The sequence below is a fragment of the Anastrepha ludens genome, chromosome 2, assembly GCF_028408465.1.
Source record: "Anastrepha ludens isolate Willacy chromosome 2, idAnaLude1.1, whole genome shotgun sequence".
Lineage (NCBI taxonomy): Eukaryota > Metazoa > Arthropoda > Insecta > Diptera > Tephritidae > Anastrepha > Anastrepha ludens.
Window position 1 is genome coordinate 3,890,751 of NC_071498.1, and position 17,353 is coordinate 3,908,103.

The 17,353-nt window shown below is 36.1% G+C and overlaps 1 protein-coding gene across 1 annotated transcript; it reads right to left on the reverse strand.

The window, feature by feature from the left end:
* Positions 1-242: 242 nt before the first annotated feature.
* Positions 243-4,869, reverse strand: LOC128862125 (actin, indirect flight muscle). Its single transcript, XM_054100583.1, has 3 exons — positions 4,740-4,869; positions 1,136-2,083; positions 243-934 (listed from the first exon to the last, which is right to left on the reverse strand). The coding sequence occupies exons 2-3, from the start codon at positions 2,058-2,060 to the stop codon at positions 729-731; spliced, it is 1,131 nt and encodes a 376-aa protein (XP_053956558.1). The 5' UTR covers positions 2,061-2,083; positions 4,740-4,869; the 3' UTR covers positions 243-728.
* Between the last annotated feature and the right edge of the window lie 12,484 nt (positions 4,870-17,353).

The window sequence follows — 17,353 nt, forward strand, 5'->3', positions numbered from 1 at the left end:
AAAATAAATATTTTTTTTTTGGTTTTGTTTTACTTTTGTTCACCATTTTTATGTTTGTTAATTTTTCTTTTGCTTTACTTTTAGTATTTTTGCCTTGGTTAGTCAATGGAAAGATGTTTACTTAATTAGCTCTTATTAGTGAATTATTTGATGTTCATTTGTTTGGATTTTAGTAATTTTTAATAATTTTTTTCTACATTTTCATAATTTTCCTTTGATATTCTGTTAGTTAAATTTATAAATTTCAGTTTTACACGCATTTTATTGTATAAAATCCAGAAAAAGAAATATAATTAAAAATGTTCACATGCAAATGCAACGTAAAGCGATTCAATTGCTAGATGGCGCTCATGGGCATTTCCTCAGAGATTGCTTTCTTTATATATTTGGTTTTGTTTTTGTGTCCTTCTCTTTCGCTACTGGAAGCGCCATTTATTGCATTTGTTGAATTCTCATTACCTTGTTGATATCTGTAGTTTTTGCTTTTGTTGGAATTAGCATGCACTCTCATTTTTGTTGTTGCTATTAATGCCTCTTTTGTTGTTGTAATTGCAGTTCTCGAATGCGTAGTGGTATTTGTTATGCTGGTTATTGGTGTTCGTTGCACGAAGTCTGAGCAGTTGTGCTGGCTATTTGCAGAGTTGTTGTTATTGTTGATGTTGCTGCTGCTGTTGTTGTTGGCATATGTTTGCATCAACGCATTTCACCATCTTTCACAATCAAAAGACTTAGAAGCATTTGCGGTGCACAATACCAGGTCCGGACTCATCGTATTCCTGCTTGGAGATCCACATCTGTTGGAAGGTGGACAACGAAGCCAAGATGGAGCCACCAATCCAGACGGAGTACTTTCTCTCAGGTGGTGCAATGATCTTGATCTTGATGGTGGATGGTGCAAGAGCAGTGATTTCCTTCTGCATACGATCGGCAATACCTATGAAGGGAGCAGATAAACAAAAAAAGTGAGTAAACCATAGGCATTAGTGATGCACCACTACTCTTGCGCGAGTGTTATGTTCTTCCTCTCTTACACTCACTCTCTGACACTATCCCTCTCTGATCTCTCCTTCACTTTCTCTCTCTCTCTCTGCCCCATCTGCTATTTCAATTTTTCCACTAACCCCCTTTCACTTACCTGGGTACATGGTGGTACCACCAGACAATACGGAGTTGGCATACAGATCCTTACGGATATCCACATCGCACTTCATGATCGAATTGTAGACAGTCTCGTGAATACCGCACGATTCCATGCCCAAGAAGGAAGGCTGGAACAACGCTTCTGGGCAACGGAAACGCTCATTACCAATGGTGATCACTTGGCCATCAGGCAATTCGTAAGACTTCTCCAGCGAGGTGGATGCAGCGGCAGTAGCCATTTCCTGTTCAAAGTCCAAAGCAACATAGCACAATTTCTCCTTGATATCCCTCACAATTTCACGCTCGGCAGTGGTGGTGAATGAATAGCCACGTTCTGTTAAGATCTTCATCAAGTAGTCGGTCAAATCGCGACCGGCCAAGTCCAGACGCAAAATGGCGTGTGGCAAAGCGAAACCTTCGTAGATGGGTACAGTGTGCGATACACCATCACCAGAGTCCAATACAATACCGGTGGTACGACCGGAAGCATATAGGGAGAGCACAGCCTGAATGGCCACATACATGGCGGGCGAGTTGAATGTCTCGAACATGATTTGGGTCATCTTCTCACGATTCGCTTTTGGATTGAGTGGCGCTTCGGTCAATAATACTGGATGTTCTTCTGGTGCGACACGCAACTCATTGTAGAAGGTGTGATGCCAGATTTTCTCCATGTCATCCCAATTTGTTATGATACCATGCTCAATGGGATACTTCAACGTGAGAATACCTCTCTTGCTTTGCGCCTCATCACCCACATAGGAGTCTTTCTGACCCATACCCACCATCACACCCTGATGGCGTGGTCGGCCGACAATCGAGGGGAACACGGCACGGGGTGCATCATCGCCGGCAAAGCCAGCCTTGCACATACCAGAGCCATTGTCAATGACCAGAGCACCCGCATCATCGTCACACATTTTGGCAGTTAGTTAAGTGGATTCTGCAATGAAATAGAGAAAGTGTTATAGAATAATTAATTTTAAATAAATTAGCCATTATCATCAAGGCGCGGAACTATTCACATTTGGTTTTAAGCAAAAGTTTAGGTGCATACAATTTTTTAAATTTTTTACAGCCGATTTTGGTCGAAAATATAGATATTTCACATTTTATTCTTTAACAATTTCGAATATTTAAAAATTTGTATAAACGTGTGTGTATTTTTTTCTTAAATATTCTGAATTGACAAAACATAATGACAAAACGTGTTCAGAAAAATTTTCGTAAAATTCTATTTCAAAAACTTTGCTTGATATGCTGTTTTTCAAATTTCTTATAAGTGCTTAAGGAGTGCGAAATTATTGAATTCGAAAATAACAGAAAAGTCTTAGAAATTTTAGTCCAATACTACACTAAATCGCTTATACTTTTTCGAAAATGGAAATCGGGACAGTTTTTGGAAAGTATTTTCTTATATCGGTCGCTACTCGGGAGGCAATGGCAAGCCTCCGAGTGTATTTCTGCCACGAAAAAGCTCCTCCAAAAACAACTCATCTGCCGTTTGGAGTCAGCTTAAAACTGTGGGTCCCTCTATTTGTGAACAACATCAAGGCATACACAACAAATAGGAGGAGGAGCCCGGCCAAACACCTAACAGAAGTGCAGACGCCAATTATTTTTTTTTTATAGCTCGCAACTTTCTTATACTTTTTGTAGCATAATTGAATGAACTTTTTATAAATAAGTTTACATTTGCTAATTTTAGTTTTGAAACAAAATCCATTTTATGATTAACTTTTATTTAAAAAGCGAAGGAAGTATTTTTTTAATATTACTAAGTGAGGTTTTTCAATATCTTGGAAATTGGCCATTTCATTGTTTTTTCGCTTTCTTTTCAATCAAAGTTACATTAAGGATACATTTCCTATAAAAAAATTCTTTTAGTTATTGTGTCACTGATCGAATGCTATTTTTAGCGCTCGGTTGCGTAAGTTTCACTGCGTATCGCAGCAACGAGTACGGCACGCCCTGCCGCATTGCATAACTACCAACTAACGGACGGGCGAATGATTTGTCGAAACTGGAAAGCCCAGAAAATAATCAGGGACCTTCTTATATTTGAGAAAAAATATATTTTCTAGTACTTGAAAACAAAATAAAAAAAATTTCTATAAAAGTGTTGGACTCAGCGTTAAAAAAAACAAGGCTTCGATATATTAGCAAATAACAAAAAAATTTTGTATAAAAGTGTTATATTCAGCATTAAAAAGAAAAAACAAGATTTCACTATATTTATTTGAAGAAGAAACAAATATTCTGAAAGAGTGATAGATTCGACCTTTAAAAAAACAAACAGCGATTTCAATATGTTTGGGAAAAAATATTTTTCTGAAAATATTTGATTCAGCATTTAAAAGAGTAAGCAATTATTTCAACAAATTTGAAAAAATCCATATTTTCTATAAGAATTTTAGATTGAGCATTTTTTCCAAAAACAAATTTTTTTTATATTTGAAAAACAGAAAGAATTTTTTCTATAAAGAATTTAGATGCAGCAGTTAAAAAAAATTGCTGCTATAATTGCAAATAAAAAAATGTTTCTAAAAGAATGCTAGATTCCGTATTTAAAAATTTAAAGGGATATTGCTATAATTCAAAACAAAATTCATACGTTTTAAAAAAAAACATGATGTTGCTATAGCTGTAAAAAACATGTTTCTATAAGAATATCAAACCCAGCATTTGTTCAGAGGTTTTGTTAAATTTTAAAAACAAAAAAGTCTTCTATCAAAAAGTTAGATTCAGCATTTTTCCCCAAAAATTTATAATTTTATTTAAAAAAAACAAAAAGAATTTTTCTATAAACATGTTATATTTAGCATTTATTCCCCCAGAAAAGAGATTTTGTTAAATTTTAAAAACAAACAAAAAAATCTTTAAAATTATCAGATTCTGCAACTTTTTTAAAAGCGGTTTTTAAATATTTGAGAAGAAAAAAATCTTCTATTAGATTTAGCATCGATATCCTGTAGTTGTCCTTGCTTTCAAAAATTCATTGCTCTGAAATTTGAAACTATTCAGTGCATAATATTTTCCCAACATTTCAAACGTTTTTTAATGAAACCAATTTAATTGAAATATTCATTGCTTTCAAATATTGTAGAACACAAAGAGCACTTAAGTAGTATAAATTTATTTTAAATTTTTTTCCATAAAATTTGCTTTAAAATGTTTTGATCTATTTAATTTGTGTAAGCACTGTAACATGATATTCAAATTTTTACTTGGAAAAGCATTTAAAATCTTTATATTACATCATTGTTGAAACTATATTTTGAAACTTTTTTTATATTCCTTCATTATATTGATTAAATATCTAATAATTTATTCTTCCAATTTGTTTAAATTTTTAGGCCATAATCTTTTCCACTTAATTTCACTTTTTATTAACTGTTCATAAGCTGATTCTAGATTTGTTTTATCTTCTCTTTTTCGCTTCTCAAATTTCACTACCAACTCCTTTCTCCTCCATACACAATAACTACTTTTTTTCATAGGTTAGGCTTTCAACGCCCATAGAATGCTTTTTTTTCAAAGTTATTTATTAAATTTATTTTTTCCACATTTAATTTTTTTTTTTCGTTTAACCGATTTACCTTCCGGCCAACAAACGAATAGAAATCGAACAATGTGCGGTTATGTGTGAACTCGATCTTTGTATAGAGTTTGCTCGTGTGGGTCCTTGTTGGCGCCCTAACTCAACAACAAATGGAATGAAGATCGCTGTGCAGTGCCTTTATATCACCACTGTTGCGCTGCTGTTGATTTCGAAAAAAATGTCCATGTCAATTTAAGGCAACAATTTTTGTATGCTTCGCGCCAGGAGAACGAGTTGAAACGAAGCGACAGACCGATGGCGAATCTAAAATAAATAAAATGTATTAACCACTACCAGTGCATCGACTGCGAAAAGGGTGTACTCATGCAACGTCCCAGTAAATTGATTGTACTATAAACACACACATACACACACACACTCAGCCACAGATAATGCAATAATAAATGCATTGCAGTTCGGGTATTGCAGCGCCAAGTGATTAAGGTAATTGCCATATGCCCTAACCTCATTGCATTCCCGTTTCGCTTGTATTGGTTAGTTGCTCACAATTGGCGGTTATGCTAAAAAACGTTGCACTTATTGCATTTGTAGTCGTGGTGTAGTACTTTTAGTTTATTTGCTACTCACTCCATATAAGCCGTGAGTGTTTGGGTACGCTGCAATCGGTTGTTCATCGGTTACTCATACGACTCTGTGGCCTTTGAGGTATGGGGCAAAGTTAACACGCTGAAAAGTTGTTGATAGAACGAATGAATCTGCTTTATATGAATAGCATTTAAGTTAATATCTCACAATTTTCTAATATTAGCAATATTTGTAAGTTAAAATATTTGTACCTGCTGCTTAAGGTTTGAGTTTGCAAGAGAGTCTTAATACAAAAAACGGTTTCAAAGCTTTCAATTTACCACGGATTTCTACACAAAGTAAATGCACATTTACATCTAATGATGTGCCGTTAATAAATGGATATTTCCATGCACTTTTTTTAAATATATATTATATTTTTTTGCTGCAAAAGAGCGATATTCATTCCATGGAGAAGTAGTTGTGTACATAAGTATTGAACTTCCCTTTCATTGTAGATTTTTGTACAAAATTTCACAAAAAATATTTTATTAAAATTAACAAAGAATTGTGTTTTTAAAGCACCTAAACGTAATAATTAGAAATATACCTGATAAAAAAAACATGACCAGAAAAAACGAAACCGCCACTGAAGCCGAATGGGTTAATGCGTGACTACCATTCGGAAGTGCATGGGTTGGAATCTTAGGGCATCAAAAACTAAATGATTGAAAAAAATGTTTCTGTCGACCCTCGAGACACAATGACAAACCTCCAGAGTATTTCTGCCGTGAAAAGTTCCTCATAAAATACCATCTGCCGTTCGGAGATGGTGTGAAACGGTAAGTCAATCCATTTGTGGAACAATATCAAGACGCACACCACAAATAGATGGGGAAACTCGACCAAATACTCAAAGGATGTAAGCGCCACTTGTATATACCCTATGATCAGAAAGTATCGGGAATGTTTAAATAAAACAAAACACAGTTAAATTTCATGCAGATTTATTTTATCTCCTTCAAAATATGACCCGTCCATGCACCCCTGGTAAGCCGACGAAAGGATGGCCTTCAGCTCCTTCGTCGCATTCTCTTTGATCTCCTCTATCGACAAAATGGTAAATTCAACTTCGGAAACAAAAAGATGTCCCACGGGGCCATATCAGGTGAATTCGGTGTTTGGTGTTTGGTCAAATAATCCAGCACGATTTGGGCTCGGTCCGATGGCGCGTTATCCTCATGCAAAATCCTAAAATTGTTCGCCGACATTTCGGCCGTTTGCGACGTACAGCATCTCACAAACGCTTCAAAACGGATAAATAATATACTTTATTGACTGTCTGGCCCGATGGAAGGTACTCATGGTGCACTACGCCTTGGCAATCGAAGAAAATAGTCAACCCAGTACTTTTTGATGCGAGGGTATGCCAGTATATATATATAGTATATTTCTAGCCTCCGCCGTTCCAAAAAATATTGCTTTATTTTGAGATGAAAGTTCGGTTTTCTCATTGAAAAAAATAAATAAATAAAATCTGAATTGCCAATTTTCTTTATCTCGACTCTTATTGTTAAATATCATATTCTCTATTTTTGCTATACTTTGAAAATAAGGAAAGCGAAACATTCACCCATAATTTTTAAAGAAAATTGCGACGATCCTTTATGCACCTGCAAAAACTGAAAACTCTAAGTACCTTAACTTGTACCGGAACAGGGATCGTATGAGTAAAATTCAACGTTTCTATTTACTTTCAAGTCGATTTAAGATTTTACAAAGTGATAAGCGATTTACGGTATTCGATTTTGAAGTAATGGCAAAATTTGTTACTGCCTAATGTTTAATAGTGAGAAAAATATTAGAGCTTTGCGTTATTTATTTCCATTTAATTTCGAAAAAAGTACAAGCAACAATTTTGTTGCGGTATTCATACCAGTCGATTCTTAGTGCACAGTTATTTTGTTATATAGCTACTTATAGTCCGAAAGCCAGGGGTCGATCCTGGACTGCGTTTTTATACCGTTAAATTTTTGAGTATACTTGTGATTTAGCTTCCATGAATACCGAAAGTGAACGCCAGCTACCAACTCATTTTATACCGGCTGAAATTCGTTTCATCTATTGTTGACATTTAGTAGAATAATGGGGTGTTTCGTTATCCATTGGATAGCGTCTACCTTCAGTATTAAAATCAATCGGCATGAAATGATGAGGTCAAAATGACCCCGGGCTCCCCGGACTATTAGCAGCCTAAGTAAAACTTACTGTAAAGGGCTTTCCAATAACAGGTGTTATTGACAGGTGTTATTGGTGAATGGATTGCGCTATCCAGAGATGATTATCAATTTTGGCCGGAAGTTGATGGTATTGATCTGGACAACGTTTATTTTCAACAAGACGGCGCTACGTGCCACACAAGCAACGAAACTATTGATCTTTTACGGGAAAAGTTTCCGGACCGTCTTATCTCTCGAAGAGGTGATCACAATTGGCCACCGAGATCTTGTGATTTAACACCTTGTGACTCTTTTCTTTGAAGCCACGTGAAAGAGAAGGTCAACGCCAACAGCCCAGGGTGGGTTCCTGACCTCAAAGATGGAATTCGTGAGGCTATCGAGGACATAGGGCAGCCACTTTGCAATTCGGTTATGGGAAATTTCATGAAAAGGATATTGTCCTGTAAGCGTGGTCGTGGTGGTCATATGCCTGATGTTATTTTCCACTATTAACGGCATACCTTCCTCTTTATAATGAAATAAACATCCGAGCATTTATTTTAAAAATAGCATTTTTCTTTAAATATGAAAATAACACCTCTTATTAAAAAACCCGTCACATATTAATAGGTTAGATTGGGTTAGGATAAATGGATGCCAAGGGCCCCACTTAGACAAGGAATGAAAATTAGTCGATTGTGATGCCTTAGAGAGGAGAAAATAGAGGGAAAAGGAAGAAGGGGCTTTGGATTGGATGACGACCAACGATGGCTAATTGCATTTGTATTAACTGTTTCAAGGTACTGATGAAATCCACCAGATGTGTGATATTTAAACCTGCCATATCCGCAGATGTAGCAAAAAAGTGAGAGTCCAGATGTTATTATATATTGCAAAGTAAGGCCCGATAACTTTTAAAAAACACTTTACAAGGTGGTGCAAAATGAATCACCCCATTGTAAGATTTATTAGTTTTGCAAATGGCGGTGTTGAGTCGAGTGTGTAAAGGTCAAGATAATAATTTTTTTCTGTTTGTTTTATTTAGTAAAAAAAGTTAAGACAAGGCCAAATTGGATGATTAATTTTGTGCCACATTCCGGGTGAAAATCGCCAAATTACTGATTGTATTAAAAATTTTAAGATCCTATTATGTCTTGTGTGATTTAGAAGCAAACAAGAAAAAGTGTAGAAAAATGTTTGCACTTCATCAATTGGGTAGGGGAGCATGCAGCCAGACTTAGCCTTTCTTTCAATCCCATCTGCAAAAGCTGTCAAACGGAAGGGGTGAAGGAAAGTATTTTCCACTACTTATGTGAGTGTCCTAGGCTACCTAGGGCACAGCTTCGCTCTTTCGGTAAGACTTTCTTACAGCAAATTAATGAGATTTAAGACATGGAGATAAAGAATTTGCTGCTGTACTTGGATCTCACAAAATGGATCTGACACACAAAACAAAAATCATTACACGAGAACAGTCGTAGTAAAATGGTGCTGGTTGCTAATTAGGATTATTTCAGTAGAAATAGTCAACATCTCCAACAACAACAACATCAATTGGATTGTTTTGTGGAAAGTCCAAACGTCTGTGAAGAATTTGCATTGTGTCAATGACCATCAGCACTGATAAAGTTTTAGTAAAGTATAATAGGCGAGACACATGCACACACACATATGTAGCTGCATTGAGGACGCTATAGTTCGATGAACAGTCTACAAAAATACTACAGCTGAGTAAGTGAGAAAAGTCAAACAGATGCAGTCAAAATAATAGTAGCAAGCCTAGATGAAAAACCAAAGTGAACGGTCGAAGGATGCGGCTAAAAACTTGTTGCTATTCATGGACCCAATACAGAAGAGAAAGCAGCAGTTCGGTTTCCGGAAATGCCGCTCAACAGTGGATACTGTGGTAACTCTGGACGTTAAAAACACTTTTAACACAGCTGGTAGCGGACACTAGAAGCCATCATAAACAGAGGGCGCGCCTAGTTATATTATCAAAATAATTTAGAGCTATTTTTTGGACCAAAAACTGTGATTTAGAACCGACAAAGGCATTGAGGAGTACAACGTAACAGCAGGGGTGCCCATAGAGCAATTAAAGGCCCAATAGTGTGGAATGTCATGCGAAAAGTCATTGGCTTCGCGGATCATATCGCGGTGGTAAAAACACAACCAAGATATTGAGGGGATCCCCAGCGAGTCAGTAAGAGAAATAAACTACCACCGAACTCAATTCCTTTCATGGCACAGAGTATTCAGAAAATACCTCCATAGATTTGGCCATGACAGTTTACCAAACTGCCCAATCTGCTCAGAAACCAAGCCAGCTCAGAATTGTTTACTTTTCTTAAATCTTTCAGCAAAATTCATAAAATATAAAACAGAACATAAATAAAATAAGAAATCGACACTTATTACTTACTGATTATGCGCACTACTTTATTTTTTACCCCAACTGTGCATACGCAACCAAATTTCGAAGACCTAAACAATTTATCAACGAGCGGCAAAACACTTCCGACATGAGTTCGGCTAATCGATAAGATCGCATGCTATTAAAAGGCGAAGAGCCATAACAATTCCCAAAAACAACAATGAAAGAGTACCCTAATTAACAAAAGTAACAGCAGCAACAACAGCAACCAGAATAGAAATTACTGCATATTAGAGAGAGCTTTAGCGAGAATGCAATCAGTAAAATCACATCGACGGCACACACACACATATATATATTGATTGCACTGCATTGTTTCAATGGTTGCGATCATCAAATCAAATGTTGTTGCAGCAAATTAAACACTGCCAAAGTGCGATGCGACAAAGGCGAGAAGCGAAATCTATTTTATCATTTGTTTAAATTTTCTCCTCTTTTTTTATATTCCTTTTTTTTGTATTTTGCTTGCTTTGCTAGAGGAGCTGCACATCGTTCCGCCTTTAAATAGAAACGAACCTTAGAAGGACTGATGCTAACTGTTTGCAAATTCTCAATCTCACTCGCTCGAGCGTTTTGCTGCTGATGCTGTTCTGGCTATTGTCTTGCTTTATGCTTTACTTTGTTTCATTTAGTTTTTGTTGTTGCCGCTGACAGCAATTAAATGATCAGCCATCGGCGACAACAACATGACAAATAAATCAACATCAAGGTTGGCGGCCTCAGCGCGCTAACAACTCAATGCATTTGCTAGCTTTTGGCTACTTAATAAGAAGCGCGCTGCTTTACGCTCGCCAGCCACTAGCGCTTGTTGCTAAGGATAGCTGCTGTAATTTGCGTAAATGTGTGCCATTGCTGTGGCGCGTCCATTTGTCTTCGACTACCTGCTGCTGCTGTTGTTATTGCTGTAGCTGCTCAGAAGGAAGAAAGGCCGCTGCCATTGCGGTTGTTGTTGTTCTTGTTATTTCTAATGTTAATGTTTGCTGTGTATGTATGTGAAAATATGTGCGTTTGCCATGTCATCCAATTTTGGTGCATGAATTATTGTGTTCCTAATTTACCTAAGTGCAAGCAACTAGGTGGCAATTGAGCGCATTTCACTATTTCGACCTCCTCGTTAGCTCTTCATCCTACTCCATATGAAGATTTTAAAAATAGTATAGGTGCTACAATTTAAATTTTTAGCAATTTCTATTTTTTTTGTTTTTGCTACTTCCTAAAGCTGTTCGTGTTTCTTGAAGTTTTTTCACTCCCATGCCTAGATTGTAAATCGCATGTGATAATTTTTTAGTATCACCAATTTCAGGCATTTCAACATTATTCGTATGTGCGCGTTTTCTGTGCCGTAAGTTGTTTTAATTACAAAATTTTAGAAAATCGCATGCAATATTTTGTTTCTTTTTGCTTGCGTTTTACTTTCTTTGTATTATTTGCGTGCCAATGGTCAATGTGTTCTTTTACAATGTTACCACAGAAAATGCGATATTTTTTTCATTCTTACCGACTTTTTTACTTATTCATTTATTTTTTACTTACTTACTTATTTGTGAGCCGGTGATCAGTGTGTTTTTTTGCAATGTTCTCATAGAAAATCGCATGCGAAATTTGTATTTCTTCCTTCATCTCATACAGAGTGTTCCACTTTCTTTGTCTTATTTATGTGCCGGTGCTCTCAGTGTGTTTTTGCAATATTTTCACAGAAAATCGCATGGTATATTTTTTTATTCTCATCACTTTCATTCTTCTTCATTGGTTTGGCGCAGGCTTTTGCCATTTTTGGCCAACATTCTAAATTTTGCTCTCTCTAAACAGAAATAAGCTCTTTCAACAGCTATCATTCTCAGCAGCGCCTTTCATCATCGCATTTATTTGGTTCGTACTGTTACTATTTTTAGTGAGAATGATTTAAAAATACTTAAGAACTAATACATATCTAATTTTATTAATTACATTCAACGGTGAATTCTTTTGCGTCGGAAGTGACTTAATTGAATTTTGTTTTTCTTTTTTGCACCGGGGGAATGAATTTATATTTTCATTGCTCTAAATTTAGATTTTATTGTGACACATTGAAACTTAATGAATTGACCAAAAGAAGGAGTGATAGTCGGCTACACCGCAGTCGGATTTATATCTGGTCACTTCACCAATATTTATGGAAAATGTTTATGCTCCTATAGCAACGCCATAATCAAAGGTTAGTTGTTTTAATATCTCAACCCATAATTTAACCTAAAGAAGTCATCGAGAGAAATAGTGGAGAAAAAAAGAATGCCACAGCAATTGCAATCAAACAATGTTATCCAGCTTTGTTAGACTATTAGAGTTAGGTTTAGCCAGAAATCTCGTTTGTCCCCACATACATAATATTACTATGATAGAAGGCGGTAAAGACTCCGGTTGCAGTTAACAAAGTGAACTCTGTACTGTACCATCTGTACTGAACTGAATTTATATGTCCATTTTTATCATTTCATTTTATTTATGTCACAGCAGATTTTTTCCCTGCAATTAACCAAATCGGAAGGCATGGCTCTTTATAACACTCAGAAATATAAGCACTAGAAACAACCAGGAATTACGTTACAATGTGTGTTACAATGCCCCGGCATCCAAATGCGTGTAACAAAACAGTCACGATCTCAGTCCTGTCAGAAAGTACTTAGAGCTTTGCAGAGCAGTGCAGAAGCTAAGGAGGTCTGGCAGCCCGAAAGTTCAATTTTGGTCCGTGGCCAGAACTACAATACTTTAGAGATAACAAAAAATATCGACAGAAAGGCAAAATGTACCCTCGATTCTTCTTCTTCTTTGTTTGAAATTCATTACAGAATGTAAGCGATCATGCAAACTGAAATAAAAGAACGCAAATACAAATTGATTGGGCACTCTTTATTATTTGTATGTAGAACCATTCATGACATTCATTTTTTAAAGATAAAGCGCAACTGCGCCATAATTCGACCATTCGTAAATGCAAAATTTTTAATGGCTCACTGGAGGACTTCGGTCGGTATTTCGTGAATAACTTTAGTAATGTTGGCTTCCAATGCCTCAATCGAAGCGGGTTTATCCACAAATCATTTAGATTTTACATACCCCCACAAATAAAAGTCCAAAGGTGTGATATCACACGATCTTGGTGGCAAATCAACTGGACCTAGACGAGAAATAATTGCCAACTGAAACGACGACCCAGTAAATCCATTGTTTCATGAGCTTTATCCCTTTCCGACCTATGGCAAATCTAGCCAACCAATTGGTATGCATTTTTGGTCCCTATCACTTTGGTCAGTGTAGAAAATAGCTAAAAAGTTTATTTCGCCGAATCTTTTGTGTATCCTTTATTTCCAGGATACGCACAATTGTTGCGTTTCGGCCTGAATACAAATAAAAATCTATAAATAAATATAAATGCACGTTGCTAGAAATGTTAATTTATTTTATTTTTATTAGGCACTTTTATTATTTTTCTGTATGATATTTCGCAAAACGATTTTGTCTTTTATTTAAACACAAATAAACTGTACATTTGGTACAAAATAAACGTGAGCGGGATTTACAACCAACACGCCTGCAACATCTTGCTAATGACAAATCATGCTCCTCTGGTATATGATTGTACCTATCAAGCCTCTTATCAATGCATTACTGTTCAGATGGTCGATATTTTTTAGATACACTTGGAGTTTCTTCTTCTTCGGTATCGGAGATATACTCTTCACGTGGCCTTTTCGCAACAGCTATAAGTTGCTCAGCTAATGCTAATCTAAAACTTAGTAAGTCATGAGAATCCCCTCGAGATTTCGAATTTATTTTGCAAGGTTCTCTGTACTGTAGCCAAGAGTTGCAGCATACAAGATCAATTTTATTTTATGAAAACTTTCAACGTCCACTTACGAGTTTTGAAGAACGAACGGTATGCCTACATTAATTGATCACATATATCTACCCCTCCCATAGACTTGTTGTATTCTCGCACTATCCTTGGAGCCGGTACTTCAGCATACCTCTTTTCTTTTTTTTCCCAGCGTTTTACATTGGAAACGGGCCCGCAACCATAAGCTGATGATGCCAAGATTACCGCTTTGGAATCCTTCCACTGGACCACGACAATATTATCCTCGCTATGACAAAATTCTTCCCTATCACCCCTTTTCATTTGCCTTTCGTTGGTAAGGTGGATGTTTTTTATTCTGTTCCTCATTATAGTCCCTGTGGCATAAATACCACGGTTTAGTAAAGTCTGAAGGAGTGGTATTGTCGTAAAGTATCGGTCAAAAAACACTTTTGAACCTTCTGGAAGTGTTTCAACCAAACGTAAAACGAAGGCTGGACTTACGCCTAAGTTCGTATTGGAAAGTGGTGTCGTCTTTCCTTGGTAGATTTCAAAATCGAGTACCAGCCCTTCAGATGTCGTTAATACTTCGTTCTTTAGTCCCACTCCTCTAGGTTTGTTAGGAAGGCTTTGTCTCACGGGGCAACGACCAGTAAATGGGATCATTTGCTCATCTATGGAATAATTATCTCTTGGCTTTCTAGGAATGCTCCGACATGCCGATCTTACAGCTTCAATTAATGGATTAATCCTCCAAAAAACATTTGATTGTTTCCCTGCTTCTGTCACTTCATTTTCGTCCATAACATGGAGGCACACTCGCAAAAGAAAAAAGCGATCACGGGACATTGTATCAGCAACAATTGGAAGCCTCGTTATAGTCTCCCAGTGCATGCGCAATCTTGGATAACGTATGCAGCCCATCGCAATATTTATGCCAAATAAATTCTTTATTTCACCAATTGTAGTCCCCAGTGGTTTTCCTTTCGAAAACATATGGTATCTGTTTGTGTATTCCGCAACGCGTTTGAAAAAGTCGTCATTAAAATATTTATAAAACTAGTATTTAGGGGACTCCACATCTATGTTAACTTCCACAGAAATGGAAGCACTCTCTTCCAGATTAATTTGAAATGGTCTTTTCCTCCAAATTTCGCGGCGATTGCTGTTTTCATTTGGTGGTTCCTCAGTACCTTCGCCATTCCCTTCGTCACTGTCATCACTTTCATCATTTGCAGATTCACTGTGCGCGCCAGGTAACTCCCAAGTAGCATCTCGAAGATCATCATCGCTACTAAAGTCCTCCAAATCCGAGTCTAATAGAGTACCCAATATTTCGTCTTCAGTCAATTGCTCTGATTGAAAAAAAAAACAAATATTTCGTTAAACAAGTCCTAACACGCACAATTGTGTCACTTCAAACTAAACTGGCTGTACATTAATTAACGTCACAAAAAAACACTTAATTTCACTTTTTAATTAAAACTTCTTTTGTTATTATTATGATAACACATTTTTTAAATATAAATTTCTCGGTTTACACAATTTAAATAATTTTTCTAACTTACTCTTTCGATTCATTTTTGAAATGATTGAAATGCAACGTCAAAATAGCGAAATTCGCGAAAAATAACGGACACCAATAACTGTTCGTTGTGTTTTTATTAAGAAAATAGCTCGTACAATTGTGTACATCAGGTTAAATTGCACTAGCGCAGATATTTTCGGAAATATTAGGATTTAAACTTACACGCACAATTGTGCGTACACGGTCGGAAAGGGGTATGGCAAGTCTTTTAGGAACCAAATGGGCATCAAAAAGTCGTTTATCATAGCGTTCGCCATTCACACATTCACATTGGCGCCAGCTGCGCCTTTGAAGAAATGAAAATATAGATGCCAAACCACCAAAGCCGTACGATTTATTGTATGAAATCTGCGATTAGCGGTCCGCAGCAAGTAAGCCCAGGTGCATACTAAGCATCATCTTTAAAGCTACAAAACTCGATGTGCCGTTACTACACGGCAACATGTTGACACAGCAAGAGCACAGCCTAAAAGTATGTAATAATGAAGTGAAGAAAAGTGAAGTACAAAGTTCTGTGGTTGCATTTATACACTTGCATTAATAAATACAGACATGTATGTGTGCATGTGTGTGTGGAAATTACGCTACACTGAAGAAATTATGCACGTTCTTACATACATACACACATATGTTCATGGATTCACCTGCAGATATGCAAGCATTTCAGTTCAGATACTGGTATTTAATAGAAGAAATCAACTTGTTCGTCATTGACCACAATAAAACTAGTAGTAAAATGGTCAAATTGCCTGCAAATTATTTGCTTTTTTTTTAGATAAGAAAGTTTAAGACTCATCTGTTTCGCAATTATTAGAGGATATTGGTTCGGCAAGATTCTATGACAGGATCGAACTCTACAAAATATTTAATTAAGATGAATTAAAAGGTGGTGCGGGAAACCCATACTATGAGGTCGTGCATTATTTTCGATCACAAAAAGATGTGGAGTAAAGTATGAAGTTTATTTTCGAAAAACTTCGGCAATAAGAAGCCAGTTTCAACATTTCATTCGGCAAAAATCTTAAAAACGTGTTCAGCACCGATATTAGAATAGAATACAACATACGTAGACTGGGACCACAGGTAAAAGGGCATAAGGAACATAAACATTTCTATAAGGTTTTCTTGGGTAATGAACTTTTATATACATATCAAGATAATTTTAAATATGTATTTTAAAATTTCAGTATAATTTAATTTTTAATTAAGCCCGACGAACCAGAAATCTAATTAAGAAAAACATTTTAATTGAATAAAAAAAAAGTTTATTCAAATAAAAAAATGTCCTAGCAACCGACACATAAAATATAAATCTGAAATTTAACAATCTCTAATTTAATTTATGGTACTGAAGTGAATATTTTAAATTTTGTTTCTTTATTAGAAGCTGATACCGTTAAATAACTGGGCAAACGAGTTATGCAAAAACTTGACTTAAAGCTCACATCCCTTTACTGGTTAATAAGTCAGTATTATTGTTGGAAAGCAAGATCCTACTATGCAAAACCATCATTAAGACGATAGAGACTTATGGCATTGAACTATGGAGTGCAACGGCTAAGACGACTACGGAAATTAATTGAAAAATTTTAAACAAAAAAATTGAGGATGAAAAAGCATATGAAATTAAGTAATACCCATTAATCTCACAATACTCAAGATACAGCGAAAAATATGCCAACATGCTATCAATCCAACCCAACAACCTTGCCAGAGATATTCTTCGGCATAACACCTCTATACCACGCCTCAGAAGAGGTAGGCTTCTACAAAGAACCTTATACGTCACCAGAAAAGCAAACTATAAAAATAAAACCTAAAAACACAAAGAAAAACTCTCAATGTGCTCACCACACGTCGTGTGGTGCGTAAGGTATAGATGTGTGTCGACATCACCTTCGCGGGCTTCTCAATATCCTCCTTTTTTAGATTAAGATATTACTAAAATTGCTTATTGTTAAAAAAGAAATAAATTTAGAGAAATTTAAATAAATTTAGAAAAAAAAGGTTTTTA

Excerpts from the sequence above, each read along its gene's own strand:
- LOC128862125 (XM_054100583.1), bottom strand. The coding sequence starts at position 2,060 with ATGTGTGACGATGATGCGGGTGCTCTGGTCATTGACAATGGCTCTGGT. Across the intron at positions 935-1,135 it reads TGGTACCACCATGTACCCAG|GTATTGCCGATCGTATGCAG; the intron begins GTAAGTGAAAGG and ends CTCCCTTCATAG.